Below are 18753 nucleotides of genomic sequence, written 5' to 3' on the forward strand. Positions count from 1 at the left end.
CAAATAGGTACTGTCAAATCTCCTGGAATATTTTGATGTTATTTAGTGTTAACTGAATATGTAAATACAAGAAGGGCATCAGCAACACAGCAGAAGGCCATCTATGGCAGGCTGCTACACTTAAGGATGACAGAACAGGCCGTGCTGGTAAGCAGATACTACTGTTCACTGAAGAGTTTAGATGAAAAGTGTATTCAAAAAACTAGATGTGACTAGTTCAAAATTAAGGAATGTGTGGAGAAGCTTTAGAACTCACCACCAGAGGATGCTGTGCAAATGGTTTTCAAGTGCTATTACACATGTTCGTGACCTGTCCCAAGGACTGTTGGTACTCCCAAGGGTATTGGTACTCCCAAGTGCCTATATACCAAGTTTTTCTCAGGTAGAGCACACAAACTGCACAAGTGTTCCTGGTGCATAACTATACTTGCCTTGCTCCTGTGCAGTTTATTGACTCATCCACGATTATCCCTTACTGGACTCAGGATATTTCACATACATGTGAATACATCACTGATGGGACAGGATGCAACTTTTACTGTATCTATCATGACAGAGGCTATAGTTCTGTTGCAAAGACAGATGTGTTAAATGAATGTGCAAATTTCCACTGTAAATTATATTATTACAATTATTTAAACTGTAGTATTCTGAATGGGTGCAGGACTTCAAAAGTGAAGGTGGCTACAATTGTTAACATATTTAAATGGCAGTGCTGTCTTACTGTCTGATTACCAGGAGTCCCACATTCGTGAAGAGGAGGAGAAGCTTGAGGAAGAAACACAAGAAACCAATTTAGAATTTCACCAGCAGCTGGTCACAGAAATCCAAGAAGCTCTTCAATTTCTTCAGCAGCACATGGAGCAGGTGATTGGGCAGACGCTGCTGCAGCATGCCCGAGGGGAAGCTGAAAAAAAGAGTTCAGATGATGGACAGGACTTCAAGGTACGGAAATGGTCAGTAGCAGCTTTACAAACAAAACAAGGGCTACTTTGCACAGGTGGAAAGCAATTTCATGTATGCCTTATCCTGTGCCTGGAAGTATCAGGAGAAAGCCATTAGGACCTGTGTTAAAACTGAGCATAACTTGCAAAGTATTTACAAGCTAACACTTACGTAGCAGTACAGTATTTGCTACAGCAGCCAAAACAGGTTTTACTAAGTCAAACACTGGAACAGGAAAAAAATTGTGAGAACTCTTGATGGCAGAGAATAACAAAAAGAAGAAAGAAATGGAGATGGTTATCTACTGATAAAGGTTCTATGGCTAATTAGTGGTGTTTGTATACTAACAGCTGAATATTAATTCATAGAGAAATAATTAAATAAAATCAAGATTAAAACTTACTTCATAGATTATTAATTTTTTTTCCAAAGTAAATATTTGGATTTTCTGTGTAATGGAAAGTCACAGTAGAGCTACACATATATTAGCTTGCTTTTCTGGCAGTTGGGTTGGCTGTTAAAATGGGCTGTAGAGATTGAATGGATGGGGGAATGACCCCTTCCCAGATGGAGATGAGATAAATTAGAAACATTTTGCTGCAATTTTTTCATGTTGAAATGCTGCATGGTTTTCAGTATCTCAGTCTGCCACATTTGTAAAGCCACATTTTAAATTCACAATTTTGTGTGCACATACCAAAGTAGGTATGGCGTTTTTTAAGCAGATCAAAACACTTTTGGGTGTGGAAAATGAATTGTGACTTGTTCTGTGTGATACAGGAGAGACTGGTGGAATCTGCTGTCGAAAGTGTGTATGGGACCAGCAATAATATCAATAGACTGGTGCAAAATTACTACCAGCAATTAGGAAAAATCACAGAAGGTTATGAAGGGAAAAAGCTTCAACATCTGAAATCCTTACAAGGTTTGTATGATACTGACAACTATAAGACAATTCTCTCTCCCAGTGACTGTGCTTAATGTAAGGCTAGAGGATTTTGCTTTTCTGGCATCCCTTGGCCTAGGAAATCTGAGTTTCGTCTGCCTGGCACAGCCACAGGAAAAAAAGGTGGAGAGTACCTCCCCTCCCCACAGCCAGTCCAGCCCAGCCCAGAGTACATTCAATAGCTGCTCCCTGGTGGTGCAGTTGGTAAGAAAGGTGCCTGTCAACCTCTCTGAGTGTTCAGAAAAGGTTGGATGCTCCCTAAATGAAAGTTATGTCCCCTGATCTGTTACATACCCATCCATCTCTCCCCTCTGTTTTATTTAAAAACAGTGGTGCAAGGTCCTGTCTGTCAGATCTGCCCAAGTCTTGCTGCCAGGCAGGACTTCAGGGCCAAGAGTCAGAAGCCTGCTCAGCAGATAAGCGCTCAGTCACAGAGTGTGAGCATATGCAAAAGTAACCAGAATAGTTTGCTGTCAATTGAGGGGACATCTTGTGAAGCTGGGCATTCCCAGGGATAAGCCACCTCTGAGTGGGGGTTTTCTTTATATTGCATTTTTTGTTTATGTATTAGAATTCTTGCTTAAGGCATCAAGGTCTTTTTAGAAAATTTCTCCTTTGAATTCCATGTTAATCAGTTAGCCTAGTGGGAGAAGTAGGTAGAATGGGAATTCAGTGATATTCCCATCTCAGCTAAATGATGCACAAAGTATTCTCTATGCAACAGATCACAGTGGCAGAGTGCTCCCTAAGGAGCAGTAACTTTGGAAAAACTACCTAGAACTGGGATTAATTTGTGATGAAGGTTTTCACAACTCAAGAGTTTTTAATTTTGAGCAGAAAATTTTACAAAAATTTTATTTCAGCAGAGAGAAATGAAAGGCTCAGACTGAAGAATAAAGAAAATGAACTGGCATTGAAAGAAAAACCCACCAAATGCCTCCTAAATGTGTCATCCACAGTCCACCAAAGGTTAGACCAGGCAGCAGCATTGCTGTCTATTTAAACTTTGTGAGTGATTGCAGATCTACATAAATATCTAGCTGAATAAGTGTCTTGAATTTGTATTTTATACTTGTCTTTGATGGAAAAGAAATATCTGTCTCCAAATGATGTCTGCCCTTTGATCTCAGAGAATTACTTTATTATTAAATTAACTTTTTGATGGTCTTTAGTTACAGATTGAAGAACTATACTTAGGCAGTTTGAAAAGAGAATGAAATAAAATGCCAAAACATATCCCAAATTTTAAAATAAATTTAACATAAATGTAGGATGGGAACCAATGCTGTCTAATTCATTACGTTCCATCCTTTATACTTTTGAACATCAAAAGTGTTTGTTAGTTTGCTGTGGAGAAAACATATACCATAATGAAGAGAAAATGTTTGAAACCCAAAAAATACTCAAAATGGCAAGAAGGCTTCGATGAATGCCTAGGACAATCAAGGTTACTTGCACTAAATTTAGAGTGGAATCCCTCAAATTTTAGCTAAATAAGAATCACATTTAATTAATTAATGTTTTTATGAAACTTAGATGAAAAACACTGCAATTAAAAAGGAGTAAGTTGTCATAAAAAGCTCTATGGCTTGTCATGTACATGATACATTTTTGTAATCATTTTATGTCTTTACTCTTGGTTTATTATCCAGAAAAATACAGCATCTGCAATTTTGACATTGTAAAGAGGTTAAATCTTTCTTTAGACAAAAGAATTGAATAAATTGAAAGAAATTGCCCACTTTTTCATCCCCCTTTGAATTAGTATAAAAATGGATTTATGTAATAAAGGGTTTCATAAAAGATCTGTTAGATATTCATTATCAAATTTAATGTTTATTCTGATTATAAATTCACTTCTAGCTTTTATCTCTTTTTTTTTTCCTCCTGTAATCTATTCTGGTATATTAAAACAAAATACAACTAAATTTGCCTTCACACAAGCAGAAGTGTGGTATTGAAGAATTTAACTATTCAGCATCTAAGCTGATCTCTTAACCATCAGTAGTCAAACCTGTTTTCCTGTTGCCATTATGATTTCTTTTATGGTCCAGTCCTTTGTAAATTAATGACAAAGTTTACATTAACTTGTCTAACTCCTATAAACTTGACATTGTTTTATTGTTTTATTTCTTTCTGCCCTTTGGTGCAAGGTTATGAGTGTGAGTTCAAAAAGCAAATTTTGAAAGGTAACCTCTGTAAGCAGTGACCATTACAATAGCAGCTTCATTAAGTGTAAATGTCAGAAACAATTTGTGTTACCTCCTTCCCTGAGGAATTTGATGGGTCATTGACAGCAGTGCTTTAAGGTAGATCAGGCAGGAAAACAGAAGAAATACAGAAGCAGCACAGTTACAGCCATTCAGGTTATACCTTATTAGTAATAATCCTTAACCAGAAAAGTAAAACAAGTGAATAATACAGTTGTTAATGTTTTCAATTGCCAAGTTTTGAATTACCATGTCTATGGCTCAGTCTGGTACTGAAGAGCCCTGGATGAAATGCCTAATTCTTAATCCCTTGTCCTCACACCTGATCTTTGAACAGCTTGTCCCTTTGGCAAGCAGACAGTAAAACTGACCCTAGAAACATACAATGGTTTTGAAAGCAGACGTCAACTTAAGAGCTGAATTCCACCTCCCAAAGTCGAGGCATGGACACTCCACACTCCTGTAATTCATATCTCCAAAAGGACCTTGTATCCTATGGACAGCCAAGGCAGGTTATTAAAATAAGTAAGTCTAAAAATCTACCACAAAATTTTCTGTCCCAGCAGAAGCTGGCTGGGCCAATACTGTTAATGAGCCTTTCTCTCTACAAAATCTTCTGAATAGACTTTTACAGAATTGTATTCCTCCCTTGCACTGATCAACATCTGCACATTTACATTTCTCTTGAGCAGGATAGTGCTACAGCAGAAGAAGATTTTGGCTCAGTTTGAACTGCAGCAACAAATTCGTCTGGAGTCTCTAAAACAGAAGCTGCTGGGATTGCACTGCCTAGAAACTGAGTTGGAGAATCAGCTAAGGGTAAATCAGGGTAAAATGGTTCATGGATCTGAAGCATTCAATGGCAAAACATGGGACAGATTGTAGGGGTGTCTTTGCTACCCGAGTTGAAATCAGTGCTAACATTCACCACTGTGCCGGTTTGGGCAAATTTAGAAATATATCCTCCGAGAGAAGGCAGGTTACAACCATCCCTCCCCCACCAGGTTTGGGAAGAAATAAATTTTCCTCAAAGGAAAGTGAAAGAGATAAAAACTATTTATTTGACAAACACACAGGAAAAGGAAAATAATGCTAAATAATAAAATCTCTCGCTGTGGAGAAAAAACCTGGGAAAGTGTTGGAGTCCTCCCTTTGGTCTCCTCGGAGCTGGGGCTTGGCCCAGGGCCAGGCCCTCTGTGCCCAGTGGAAAGTCCTCCTGATGTGCTCTGATATTGAAGCAGTCCAGTAGAAAAGGGAGAAAATCCGAAATTCCAGGGAAGGAAAAAAGTTCAACTCTCAGTCTCTCTCTGGAGGAAAAAGAAACTGAACATTTGGCCAGAAACTGACCTGGGGAGCAGCCAGCCGGGTGCTTCCTCACTCCCCTGCTGCAGCTGGGAAAAAAAAAAATTGCTATCTCTGTGTGACCTTGAACAAGCTGCAAACTGCTTTGAAAAAGTTTTGCTCAGTTTTTCCTTCCCCCTCTCAGGCTCAGTTTAGAGGCATAAAAAGGCACAAGAATTAATTTCTGGGCATGGGGCAGCAATATGGGATACACATCATAAAGTCACCCCAAGACAACCACTGTCTTGTAGGAACACTTCCCTGATGCTGGCCATATTGTTTCCTGTGTTTCTGCAGTGATGTGCCTGTTTTGTCATGCCACATGTAGAATAACATAACCCAGAGCTGAGCTGTGTTGTGTTGAGTGATTGCTGCTTTGTCCTTGCATGCAGGAAGCAGAGCAGGACTTTGTGAGTGAGTTGGCTGTGCTGACCCGAATTCCACTGACTGTGAAGAAGAAGCCTTCCAAAAGGAGCAAGCCAGCAGGTTAGTACTATCCTGAATTGTTTAAAAAAACCCGCATAATTCCACATATCGGTGCAGATTTTGCGGTATAACACATTGGAGCTTCAGGAGAGATTTTTCATCAGTGCCATTTCCCTAATTGGGATGTAGAAAAGTAATGGAACCTTTCAAGGTCACCCAGTTCTCCAGCAGCACAGCCACAAACAAGTGTCACCTTTCCTCACTCCAGAGCAGCCTTTAACTAATTGATCACATTGTTGATCAGTAAGGCTTTGCCCTGCTGAAACCAAAACATTTTTCATGTCTTTGTCATGTCCTTTAGAAACTACTGTGCTCACCTCAATTACTAAACCCTTGGGAGAACAGCAGCGTTGAATCACCCATCTTTCATTCTCCTGGTAGAATGGAAGAATTGCCTTCCCGCACACATACTCAAAAGTACAATCTTACTGAATCAGGAAGCTCAATCTATTTTTATGAATTTACTGTAGTTTTAACAAATTATACTAATTCATTCTTCAAGAGATACTTAGGGACAAATTTTTAGAATGGCAGTTGTTTCCTAGTCTGCAAAGGATGCAGTGTCATCCTTTGAACCATGCAATCTTTCTGTCATTATCAGAATGAAAAATATGGCGTTGCATTTGAAAGATGCTGAAAGGCAAGATGGGTGCCTGGAAGGGGAAAGCAGCTCACTCACCTGCACAATTTTGAAGTCTCTCTCCCCAGTTGTTGTTTCTCAAGTGTGCAGAAATGTTTCCCCTGGTAGGCACCATGACCACACGGACACATGTGGAAGCTTAGTTAGGGCCCTAAAAGCAGTGAATTTCTAACATCATGTTGTTCTGATTCAAATCACTCGAAAATATGAACTGGCTTTTCTTCTGTTTGGTGGTAATAAAAAGCCATTATCAGTTACTTGCTAAGAAAATATATGATAGGGCTTTCAACTGTTGTACCACATGGAATCTGACTTCAGTGTTCAGCTAGTGTGGAAGTTCAGGGTCTGCTGTGTGAGAACTAACCAATGGTAAAAAAAGCAGTATGCTAGTCTAATGTAAAGTGGAGTGATTTCCTTGGAATAATAGATAGGTATGTATGAAGCATTAGAGGGTATTTTTTTGCTTTAGGTTAATCAAAACCAAACAAGCTTTACTCCATGTGATCTTTTTTTTTTTTACTCCACATGCATTTGGCAATTCAGGTGAAAAAACAAATTCCAAAAGACAGACCTTCCAGTCACCCAAATCAGCAGAAAAAGATTCTCATGAAAATATTCAAGAGCCCTATGGAATGACTTCTGCCTTATGCAGGTACATTAGAGACAAAAAATGTGGTATGTGAAAAGCTATTTATAAAAAAATCCTTTTTTTAATACAAAAACTGCAAAATCTACTTCATAAGGAGGTAATGTCAATCAAACTCAAAACATAATCTCTGCACTAGCTGAGCTTCTGTAATATTTACTTCTCACATGTACTTAACCTTTTTTCTCCCATAATCTTTTTTAAAGTTAGCAAATTCATCTGTGTTTGCTTGTCTGTGCTGCTCTGTATTTTATAAATAACTTTGATTAAAGGTAGGGAAATGAGAAGTACTGTTTCCAAATTTCCTTTATTTAGTTTTTTTTAAACCTGAGTCAAAGATAGCATAAATCAGCAGAGACAAGGGAATTCAATGGCATTAGGCTGAAATGTAGCAAAATATGGTCTGTGGTATTTAGGCTTTCAATTTCCACCTTTATTTCAGGAACAAAGGCAAGCGCCAGTCTTTGGCTGATGAGGGTAGCAGCTCTCACAATGATTTTCGTGATAGATGTTTCAGTTGGCTTATGCTGGGTGCTAACTAGAGGAGAAGAAATGGCTACAAACCTGAAAGATGCCAGCTGATTACTACGGGCAGATCAAACCAGCCAGCTGGTCGCTGGGGCTTGATATATTGAGCAGAGAAAATCCTGCTGACAGGCAAAGCAAACAGTTGGTTCTCAGGAGCCGTAGGCCTTTGGGGAAAAGTATTTATCCCCTGAGTGACCTCAGCCTGGGACTGACTTGAGGAGATGGCTCCTTTCCCTGATGGCATCAGCCCTTTTCACACACTCCTTTCCCACAGCCAACAAGGGATACATGTGTAGGGAACAGGGACCCAACAAAGGAACGTTTATCTTTTTGCAACTTCATTTTGGCAGCCTCAACAGAGGCAGTTGAAACCAGTGAGTGCAGAAGTTATACAGCATGTGCCTTTCTTGTACCAAAATTAATTTAGTTTAAGAGGGAAGTACAGCATCTTAAAAACTGTCTGCAATTTTCTTTTTCTTATTTATTCTTTCAGAGAGATGTCACAGAGTTCACATGAAGGGGAGACTGAACCAAGGAAAAGCTCAAAGATGTTAAAAAAGAAAGGCAGTAGGTAGTAAAAGCCTTTGTATGAGCTGTCTGAACACAGTGTACCAAAGCATTCTTCTGGGGAATCTCAGCAGCTATAGGTACTGAGCTGCTTTGCTGAGGAACAGCAAAGAAAATCAATAATAACCCATAAATCTTTTTTAGCTGCAGACCAAGAATCAGTCTCAACTTCCTTTAGCTGTTAATAAAACATTCCCGCTTGGTTTTGGTTAAGGGGGAACAAGGAAGTCTTTACTACAAGCTCTTTTAGATTGCTTGGGTAATATGCAGGGAGGACAGTTTTAGATTTGGAATAAACCTGAGGGAAGTGAGCTTTTAGAAGAGCAGATGCACACTTGGCCCAGGTCGGTGTGTCTCAGTAAGGTTTCATCACAATACTGATGTACTGTTGACTTTTGAGCCTGAGTTGTGGTACATTGTGTCTTTGATATTTTGTGATTGCTACTTTGGCCTAACAAAAAGAGACAAAAATGTAAAGAATATGTAAACAGGCTTCAGATGGTATTAGTACATCAGAAGATGATATTTGGTCTCTCTTTTGTTACACTTTTGTGCTTCCAGTCCTATGTATGCTTTTTAAAATTTGTACAAAGATTTTTGTGTATGTATTTCTCTGCCTTTGTCTCAGAATTCAAATTATTACTTACAGAGAAAAGTGAGACAAAACTGGTTTTTACTCTTTCACTTTTTATACTTCAGTTTCTAGTCTTCTTCCTTAAGTGCACCCTTTTGTTTCCAATATGCTTTGTTATGCTCATTATGTTTCCTATGGGAATTCTTGTTATGCAAAGCAGTTAATTCTTACTGGCTGTACAGAGCACCTGTATTGGGTAATAAATTGCCCCACTTAAGCAATCCTACAGCTTTCATGAAGTGGCTTTTTGAAAATAAACATATATTTTGCTAATGAAAAGGTTGTCTTTTGGTGCAGGATGGAGAGTACTACATCAGTTATGCAGTTTGCCTCAGACAAAACTGCTGCTGTACAAACGAGTTCACCAGGCCTGTTACACACCAATGTTAAATGGTTTATTTTCATCTCAGTTGTAAACAAGAATTTCTAAATTGTACACTTTCAAGCTTTTGATTCTGGTATTTCAGCACTTTGGCTCTATGGTCTCTCTGCCTTCCCAGTCTGGACATTTTGGTTCGCTGCTTGTTCTTTTTTTTTTTTTTTTTTTTTTTTTTTTTTTTTTTTTTTTGTAACACAAGCGCCGTATTCCCGTTGGATGGAACGCGTTTCACTCTGCAGAGCTCTCTGTACTCATGGCTCAGGGAGCTGTTGCCATCAGAGCCAACGATGCTCTGAACCCCTCAGCGCAGCAGTGGCTCCTGTCACACCCAGGGTGCAGCAGAATCACCCGAGCGGGCCTCTGACCACCCGAGTGGGTTTCTGGTTACCCGCGTGGGGTCTCCGCGCTGCTCTGCTTTGGCTAGACCGGCCTAAAGAGCTTTCTCCCTCCGTTAGGAAAGAACCAAGTTCGGGTTGTCCCAAAAGCAGGGCAGCAGTGCCCTCTCCCGGGCAGCCCGCGGTGTTGCCATCCCCTCGCTGGTGGAGGTGGCGGGCAGGGAGCTCCGGGAGGGAGTCAGGGAGGGTCCCTGTGCTCGGTGCGATCCCCCGAGTCCCCCCAGGTCCGGGTGCGAGCACCTCCCAGCCTTCCATCTGCCTGACTTTCCTGGCATGGAGGTTCTACCCACCTGTCTTTTCTCCCACAATCACAGTAGCAATCTCCTGTCAAAACCCCCGCTACTCTTGTCCCCATTAGTGATTTCAGTCCCCTTGAGTTTCTCCATGGATGCACCAAGTTCCTGTTAAATGTCATGTGCAGATGTGCATCGTGTGACACTTGCCATCACTGCCTGTCAGTGAGGCAGATACTGAACAAGACAGTTTAACTGGACCAAGAAACAAGTGCAGAAAATGCAAAACAAAGCTCAGAGCAGTTGCTTTGCAGTTAACGCTGTTGAACTTTTATGTTATGTTATAGAATCACAGACTCAGAACAGGGGGAAAATGGGATGCCTAGGCACCAGTCGCAGCTCAAAATACTCAGTTTATAGTGTAAAACTACAGAGCACCCTCTCTTTATTCTGGAAAGGATAACATGGAACTTTGATCATGCTCTACATCAAAAATCCTGCGGAAATTTAGGGAAAAATGTCATGCCTTTTTCCTTCTATTTTTAAGCATTGAGGGTAACATTGTTCTATTTCCCATACATCCCCTCCCAACAGCCCTCACTGCCATCACTGAAACTTATCTGGAAAGTTTGTGCGAAGTTCATCACAACCATGATGAAAAACTATCCTAAAGTCAGTTTGTTTAGATGAATGAGATCTATTTTTTTACCAAGAGTAGATGAACAAGGACTGATAGTTTAGTAGTAAGTGCAGAGGGAAGGAAATAAGGAACAGAGCATGGTACATTCAGACATCCCTGAATTTTTAAGGGAGGTGAAAATTCAGCTGCAAGCACTGAATTCGTGGGTACTTCCTGACGCAAAACATCAAAAATGCAGAATCCAATGTTCTGTTGAGCCTGGAATGAAAATACACATCTTTTTTGTACCTAGAGCTCCTTGACAACTACACAGGATTAAAATACAACTTGAAATAAATCACTGTTATTCCAGACTGATGTTCTAATTATGCAGTTGTCTCTATCATGCAGATTTGTGATATTTCTAATTTTTTTTTTTAATGTAACACCTACATTAGTAGGTTAGTTTTATTAATGCCACTGTATATTTAGATGCACTGATAGATTAATATCTGTGTAGATATTTTGTACCCTAAAGAGTTTTCCTTGGACAAATGTTTATGTCAAGAAGATGAAATCATGGCAAACTACAGTGAATTCTGCTTGCCACTCCCTTGGGTCTGTAAGGCTGTTGCTATGTGAGGTCTTTGAGAACCATGCCAGGTCTAAATGGCAAGAAAAGCATCTGATGCCAAGAGAACTAGATCAACACTTTGCCATTGTGCATTAAGCTGTGCAATTCCTTGCTCCAGGAAGCCATTAGTGGCAGGATTTTACTTGGGTTTAAAAGCATCTTGGCAAATGCATGGCAGAAAAATTCACTGAGAGCTAGAGAGATGCTGCTGCTTCTCAAGAAATTACAAAGCACTGGGAATCATGTAAACACTCTGAGGAGGATTAGCATTGTATGCTTGCTTGCTCTTCTGACCTCCTTCAAGCTTGTGGTGTTGGCTACTGGAACCCAGAGCAGATGGTCATCTGATCTGGTCTAGTCCGAGATTTTAGTTCTTGAGGACAAAGACCAATATATTGCCAAGAGAAACACTTAAAGGCTGGGATAGCTGTCAGTTTTAGTACAGTCTTAGCACCATAATTAGCAGGCTTTGCTACAAACACTAGAATTTAAACATGTAACTGCATTGCTTTGGTAGCAGACAAAATGTAACACAAGACAAACTGGCCCAAAATACACTCAGAAAACAATCCATGGATCCAGCTTTCACTTCCACATCACTTGATTGACAAAAGTATTTCCCAGGCTGGTCATAGGGAATACTTTTAAGCAGACTGCAAATAGCAGTAGGGAAGAGCCAGTTTTACATCATTAGAGCTACATCAGGTGTTGAAAGGTCGTAGCTGGCTCCAGATTTTTAGAAGTTTGGCTATTCAGAAAGCCTGAAAGCTCTGCACTGCTTCCAGCTGTAGCTGACATAACAGCAGCTCCCCACCAAGTTCACAACATCTCCCAGCTTGGTGTTCCTGCAAGGGAGCAAACTCAATGCAGTTTCCTATTCTGCAGCATGCACTCAGGATCACTGGCTAACCCACATTTTCTTTACTGGTAGCATTTTATTTTTTTAAGGACAGGTTAGTGATGTAGGGGCAGGGACATTGTTATGAAATAGCCTCCAGGTGGTAAGAGAAGCAGCCCTTACTTGCTTTGTTTAGCCCTCCATGAGCGATGGCACGTGCCATCTCTCTGATGGAAGCACAGGAACCACCCGAGTGAGGCATCCTTCACCTCGCCTGGGGAGGCACAGCCCAGGATCCATGGGCGTCCTGCAGGCTGCCCCTCAGCAGTGCCGTGGTAGCAGCAGCCAGGCTGCAGGGGCTTAGGCTATTTCTTCTTGGAGACATCACTGGAGAGTCACATTGACCTGACAGGCACAGTCTTGTTCACACAGGATCACCGAACCATGAAATGCCTCTCAAAACACCCACACATATTTATTCACAGACACTTCACTGTGAAAAAATAAATGCATGTTAACAGTGGATCTTTGACCAGCTTGTAGGCAAAAGGTTCTCTGGTTTATGATGCTGTTAAGTGTGTAGGAAAAATGGAATCTCAACATGAGTTATGCAACTATCATTTCTGCTACCTCAAGTGTGATAAGCCTCATACATTGAGTGGAAGTTTTGTTTGGAGGTGAGCAACCATTGCTACTTGCACAAAGGCATGCAAGAAAAGCACTAAGGAAATTGTAACCAGCAGTTCTGTATTTTCACACTATCAAATTTGCCACATAGCTTCACAAACCAGCTGTATTTCTACTGTCAGGGTTACATCACCACAACTGTTGCTGGCTGTCAACACTTACAGCAAATGGGTTGGAATAGGACAAGGCAGATGGAGACTTGGCATTTCAGGATTGCCTTACCTGCTAGGCTGTAGGTTATTCCAGGGCACATTGTCCTCAGGCTTCTCTGCTAGTGTTATTTTACTTCCTATAAAAAACCTGAACTACCAAGTGAGCAATTTATTTTAATTTCTATCATATAAAATACCTGAACCACCAAATGAGCAAGGAAGCCTGAGGATGAGGGCACTCTCCAGGCAATAGGAAACATGAATTTGAATTCTTAGCAGAAGGGATTATTCATTAAAAGCTTTCTTTTCCTCTTTGTCTGGGAGCAACCAATTCAGTTCACTGCAGACTGCATTGTGATGTTTCTGCACTGGTTCAGCTCAAAGCCAAAGGAAAAACTGTCTCTTCGAACCAGCTCTGCTGCCAAGTTTCAGACCAAGCTCACCTAAATGGATTTTTCCAGGGTAGCAGTTCCTTTCCCAGGCAAGCTGAAGGTGACAACATACTGCCTTCAGAACGACAGGCTTCAGGTGGGCTGCTTCCCAAAATGTGACGCCCCACACGCACCCGGCGTGCACCACATGGGCTGTGGCAACACAACTTACTCCTGCATGGGTGGGATGGAAGGGTGCTTGACACAGTGCGAGTCGGGGGGGTGGAAAGAGCGTCGCGTCTGTCCGATCGCGTCCCTGTCGGAGCGGCTCCGGGGGTGCTGCGGGAACGCGCTCGGACACACCCTGGCACCCCGGAGCTGGTGGGTACTCGCAGCCACCCACACACACAGAGCCGGACAGCTCCTGCAGCGTCGCCGGGGACAGAGAGGCGGGAGGGGCCTTTTGTATGGAGTTCCGAGGGGTTTATTGCGGTCCCCGCTCGAAAGGATCCAGGGACAAAGAACGCAGAACACTGAGGGGTCCGGGGTTTTATCCGGAGCAGCACCGGGGGTGGGCAGAACATCAGGGAGCAATCTTCTGGAGACAAGGGGTGGAGAGGACGTGGGGTGACAGGGCAGTGACCACTGGGGAAGGCGAGGGGTGGAATAAGGGAACCGGGAACCAGTGGGGTATCAAGGAAAGGAGAACTATCTAGAACATGGACTTAAAGGGTTAAAAGGGGGTGGTCTTAGACCTCTGAGGCTGCCCACCAACGGACCTCCACTGCTTTGGGGCTCTGTGGCTCCTTGGTCATTCCTGCGGTGGACTCAACCACTGCAACAGGTGCTCAGTGGTCAAGCAGTGCAGCTGGTAAAACCACTCCAGTGGCACCCCTCTGCTGCAAGGCCTTTCCTGCTGCAGCTTTGTAGTGTGGATAAAGGCAAGAAGCACAAGGGGAGGTGTTTGCTGGCCTGCTTAATCTCATAGCATCCCACACCTCCTCCCACAGCATCTGCAACACCATCAGACAAGCAAAAAGTGTCAGGAAATAAGGTTTCTTTACATAGTTTGTGAGAGGGTCAGAAGACAAGGAGAAATACTTCCTTCAGTCTCAGAGAATTCAAGTCCACTTCCCTCACCTTACCTGCAGCATGTTCTGTTCCTGCCATGCCTGGACACTGTCTCAGATCAGTCAGCAGAGAAAACCAGAATGAAGTCAAATACAGCTCAGTTCAAACTGGAGTAGTGGGTACTGGTACTAAAGATGAAGATGATGGCAACGAATTACCACTTCAGGCAAATAAGACGTAGACCTAAAGGTCTTTGGGAGGAAGTTAATTTGTGTCTCATTTGGGCAAAACTAAGGCAGCTGCGATGTCACAGAATCACAGATTTGTTAAGGTTGGAAAAGACCTCTAAGACCGAATCCAACCATTAGTAAGTACATGTTAGTCAACAGTAAGTACAATTTTTAGTAAATACATTTATTTACTCTGTTTAATAAGACATACTGTATCATGCTATAGTATGCATATGCATACCTATACACTTAACACTTGTGATCTGAGGAGGTTCCTTCTATTGCATGATGTCAGCCTGAGAGATAATTTCTCTTGAGTTCCTCCATTCCAAATTTTGAATCATTGAGTTACAGCACTGGAAAGCAGAGGAAGACGCTTACCCATCAATTAATTTCCTTTATTTCACAAGCTTTGAATTCAGAAATTGAACCACGACTAGTAGATCTTGATACGGTAGAGTAAGTAAAAATGCATGTGATTACAAAGGAAAAAATTTGTACAAAAAACTTTAAAAATCCGACAGCAACTTGGATTATCTGTAAGTACCAAAAATCTCATGCAGAAGGAGAGCACTACTGCCCAGGTGGAGAAATCCCTGCAGGGGTGGCAATGGCATTGGTATGTAAAAATTATGGCTCTGTCTAAAATGGAAACAAGAAGGACACAGACTTGGAATGTACCGAGTGGGAACAGACAGGTGCTACAGAGACCATTTGTCATTACGTGTCCCGATGAGTTTCTGTGTCTCGAGAGAAGTGCTTCTTGGGTTTATAATAAATTAAAGATTAAACAGAAGCTGCCTATACTACTCTACTGCTTACTTTCCAGATGGCCATTTTCTTCCTTCATTAGTGCTTTTGGTGGTGTTTCTCAAATACAGACATTAATCTTGGCATTGTGTCTAGTCAATTGTTGGCAATGTGTTCTAAAGGGACTCACTCACAGAATGCAACTTGCATAAATAACTCAGTAACATGCATTAACTACTCTAATACAGCGAAAGGGTGCAAAGGAACCATCATTCAGTTACGAGACAAAGCTAAAACCTGTAGTCACTAAAGGGGCAATGGAAGCACCATGCTTTAAGGTGACTATGGCATGAAAGCACAATTGTGAGGCAAGTAGTTCCAAGCAAACACACCACACTATGATCACCTCTTCCTATACAAAAAAAAAAAAAAAAAACCCAAAAAAAAAAAAAAAAGACAATTCAGTTTTTATTTCCATTAGTACCAAATAAAACTGTGGGCTCAATAACACAGATATTGAAGGGAATGGACATTATTCCCATGATCCTTCATCCTTGTGTTTCTGTCCATCATCATTTTTCAGCCAAGACTGGTAATATTGGAGCGCCCGCCGGGAGGTGCCACGATGCGGTGGCCAGTACGACGTGGGTTGTTGTCATCAATCTGAGCTCCTGCAACAACAGCAAATGAGAAAACAAAGCTGTGAAAAGGAATAAACCATCAGTACTGAGGTTTTACCTGGCTATGCTTCCTTCACACCACCATCAGCTGGTTTCTCTTGAGCCTGACTGAAGTGCTGAACAGACCTTCAAGGCACATTTCTGTGCCTAGCTCCAGCTGTCTTCAATGAGAAATGTGGGATTAAATGTTTAGGATCAGACTGATGCTCACCCTACATGGAGAATTGTTTTCCACTGGCTTGAAGAAGAGCCAATGACAACCTACAGACTGGGTTCCCTTTGTGAGATCAGACCTGACAGAAAGTATTACCAACTACAAAAAATACCCCAAAACACATATGTGTGGAGTGGATTTTTCAAACCCACCTCACTGACTTAGAATATGTGTCCCTACTAAGTCCATGGGACAACAGTTCAGTAAATCTGATGTTAGCAACCATAAATCCATGAGAAAATGAGCACTGAGCTGATATAAACACACCCATTTCAAACTGCATTTTAAATGCTGAAAGGTTAAGCTTAAGGGGACAGAAAGCTTTCCAACAGGCTAAATATTGTCTGATCACACTCAATTTCATTTCCTAAAGGCAATGTAAGACTACCATAAATGTGTAGGGTCATTTAAAATGTTACCTTAGACTCTGGTTCTGCTTAGTTTTGTGTTTGCATCATTCAGATAAAATTTGTAGCACTAGATGCCTTGGTAGTACCCAGATCCAGCAGGGCACTGTGAAATTACAGCTTCAGATGCTTATGAAAAACCCCAATTAGTGTTTTTTTACTAAGATGTGACATTTCTAAGCACTTTTTTGCTTTGTATAGCTTCATAGATATTTGTATATGCTCACCACGGCCATTTTTGTATGGGCAAAAATATACTTCGCCTCATTAGAAGGGTTTTTAAAATATTTGCTCTCCTTGACTTTCTTACACAAGTTTCATTTAGTTTCTAAAGAGAGGATCTGTAAGGGAGGAAAACTCCACCATCAGCTCCCACAAGGGAGAAAATCCAATGACTTTCATAACATCATATGGATGCATTATTCACCACTGCGGCTGTAGACTTTTGAAGAATAAGGATTTGACACACTTGTAATTGCCTTCAGATGACAAGAATTATTTCCAGCAACCCCAAAGGATGATTTTCCAGTCTGTTTCCTATGTACCACGGAAAATGTTTTGGGCACCAAGAGCAGAGGATAAGAAATACTCCAATCTGCTTATGAACAACTTCTGCACGTGGTTCATGACCATGGACAAGGACAGTTGAAGTTTCCATGTCTAGCAGTTGCTGGTGATGCAGCCTGTGAGATGTCTGAGACTCATGGGTTGCAAGAGACCCAAGTTCCATCAGCTGTGCACACCACCAAGGGTGGTGGTGGTCACATCAACCAGAGACCTCAGCCAATTGGAATGGGCCAGGTAAATAATACTGAAAAATTGACACACAGAAAAATTTCAGATTGCAAACATTTTGAATATTTGGCACTATGTAAAATATCCCTAGGGAATGAATGCATAAAAACATGTATTACTTATACGTAAGTAAGTATATGCATGTATATGACTATATACAATCCTTTTATATTTGACTAAAGAAGTAATTATAATTTAAATTCATCACCAGTAATCCATACTCATGGCTTTTCATTAGTCAGGCTGACTTACCTGATAAGCTGAAATTGGATTGATGGAGGTTTCTGATTGGTGGGGGCTGGTTTTTGGCAGGGGAGGATTTAGTTGAGGGTGCAGGAGTTGCGTATTTTGGCGTAGCTGGGATTTCATACACAGGCCCATCATACATTCCTCTGGAGACTCCTTGCAGTCCTCCCACCTAAAACAAGAGGAGAGTAAAAATCCAGACACTGAATGCTCAGATAATGCTGCCTAATGATAATGTAGGCAGAGAGCAGTGAGCACAGAGCTATAGTCTGCACTGGCTGAATTAGCAACACATCTGTACTTCAAGTAAAAAAGCAAAGTGCAGTTTGTTTTATATATAAAGGAAATTATAAAGCTTGCTCCCTCCATTTTTACATATATAAAAATTACAAGAGATTTCCTTATCAGGCTTCCTTCACAATCAGAGGGGAGATGTGGGATTCAAAAGAACAGGTCTGACCTGTTTATTTTACATCACATCAGTCACAATCAGCTCTTCTCTCTCCATTCAGCTGCCGAGTCACACTTGGGTTGTAGCACAACTGCTACCCACTATACCAACTGCAGCAGTTTCTCTCCTACCTGTATTTCCTCTGCTCCTCCCCTTCGTAGATCTCATTCTCTTTATTAGAACTCATTGAAAAGGAGTGGCAATTTTTAAATTACATTTCAAAAGTTTCTACTTCTTGTCATCAACTAGGAAATCAGTTATACCCTGGACTGTGACAGGGGACCCATATTACAGTATTTGTCAATAAAGCATCTGTCATGTGGGCTCTGATTTCAGTTTCAGGTATCTAGATTTTTTCCCTGTATGGTTCTTACAAGGAATATTAGAAAAGGCAATAAAAAAAACTCTACTGGGCTTAAAATCATAGGAATCTAGGAAATAATATTTTAATTAGAATAGTTCCAGTTTTCAGAAAGAACCTGAAGCCACTGAATTGCAAAATGCAAAGCCCATCAAAAAGATCAGAAATCTGTGTCTTACAAGATTATGGTTTCAGAGGAATTTCCCCAACAGGCTAAACGTGCAATTAAAATACTGTGTAGAAAGACACTATGCACAGGGGTTTGATCCAGCTCTCAAAGCAATCAATGCATTTTCC

General features: G+C 41.2%; 2 protein-coding genes across 7 annotated transcripts in view; one reads left to right on the forward strand and one right to left on the reverse strand.

Moving 5' to 3' along the window:
- Positions 1 to 9186, forward strand: part of EVC (EvC ciliary complex subunit 1) — a 51530-nt gene extending 42344 nt beyond the window's left edge. For 3 of the 5 annotated variants that reach the window (XM_019287363.1, XM_039550469.1, XM_039550472.1), the window contains 7 exons: positions 739 to 945; positions 1726 to 1870; positions 2755 to 2860; positions 4794 to 4920; positions 5835 to 5928; positions 7112 to 7220; positions 8236 to 9186. In XM_019287363.1, the coding sequence (XP_019142908.1) occupies positions 739 to 945; positions 1726 to 1870; positions 2755 to 2860; positions 4794 to 4920; positions 5835 to 5928; positions 7112 to 7220; positions 8236 to 8317 (870 nt within the window). In that variant the 3' untranslated portion in view covers positions 8318 to 9186. The remainder of the gene's footprint in view (positions 1 to 738; positions 946 to 1725; positions 1871 to 2754; positions 2861 to 4793; positions 4921 to 5834; positions 5929 to 7111; positions 7221 to 8235) is intronic. The other 2 variants (XM_039550470.1, XM_039550471.1) reach the window with 2 other exon arrangements.
- Positions 9187 to 14929: 5743 nt separating this feature from the next.
- Positions 14930 to 18753, reverse strand: part of CRMP1 (collapsin response mediator protein 1) — a 50619-nt gene continuing 46795 nt past the window's right edge. For both annotated transcript variants that reach the window (XM_039550999.1, XM_039551000.1), the window contains exons 13-14: positions 17651 to 17816; positions 14930 to 15973 (exon numbers count right to left, since the gene is read on the reverse strand). In XM_039550999.1, coding sequence (XP_039406933.1) covers positions 15882 to 15973; positions 17651 to 17816 — 258 coding nt within the window. In that variant the 3' untranslated portion in view covers positions 14930 to 15881. The remainder of the gene's footprint in view (positions 15974 to 17650; positions 17817 to 18753) is intronic.

Source organism: Corvus cornix, chromosome 4, assembly GCF_000738735.6.
Source record: "Corvus cornix cornix isolate S_Up_H32 chromosome 4, ASM73873v5, whole genome shotgun sequence".
NCBI lineage: Eukaryota > Metazoa > Chordata > Aves > Passeriformes > Corvidae > Corvus > Corvus cornix.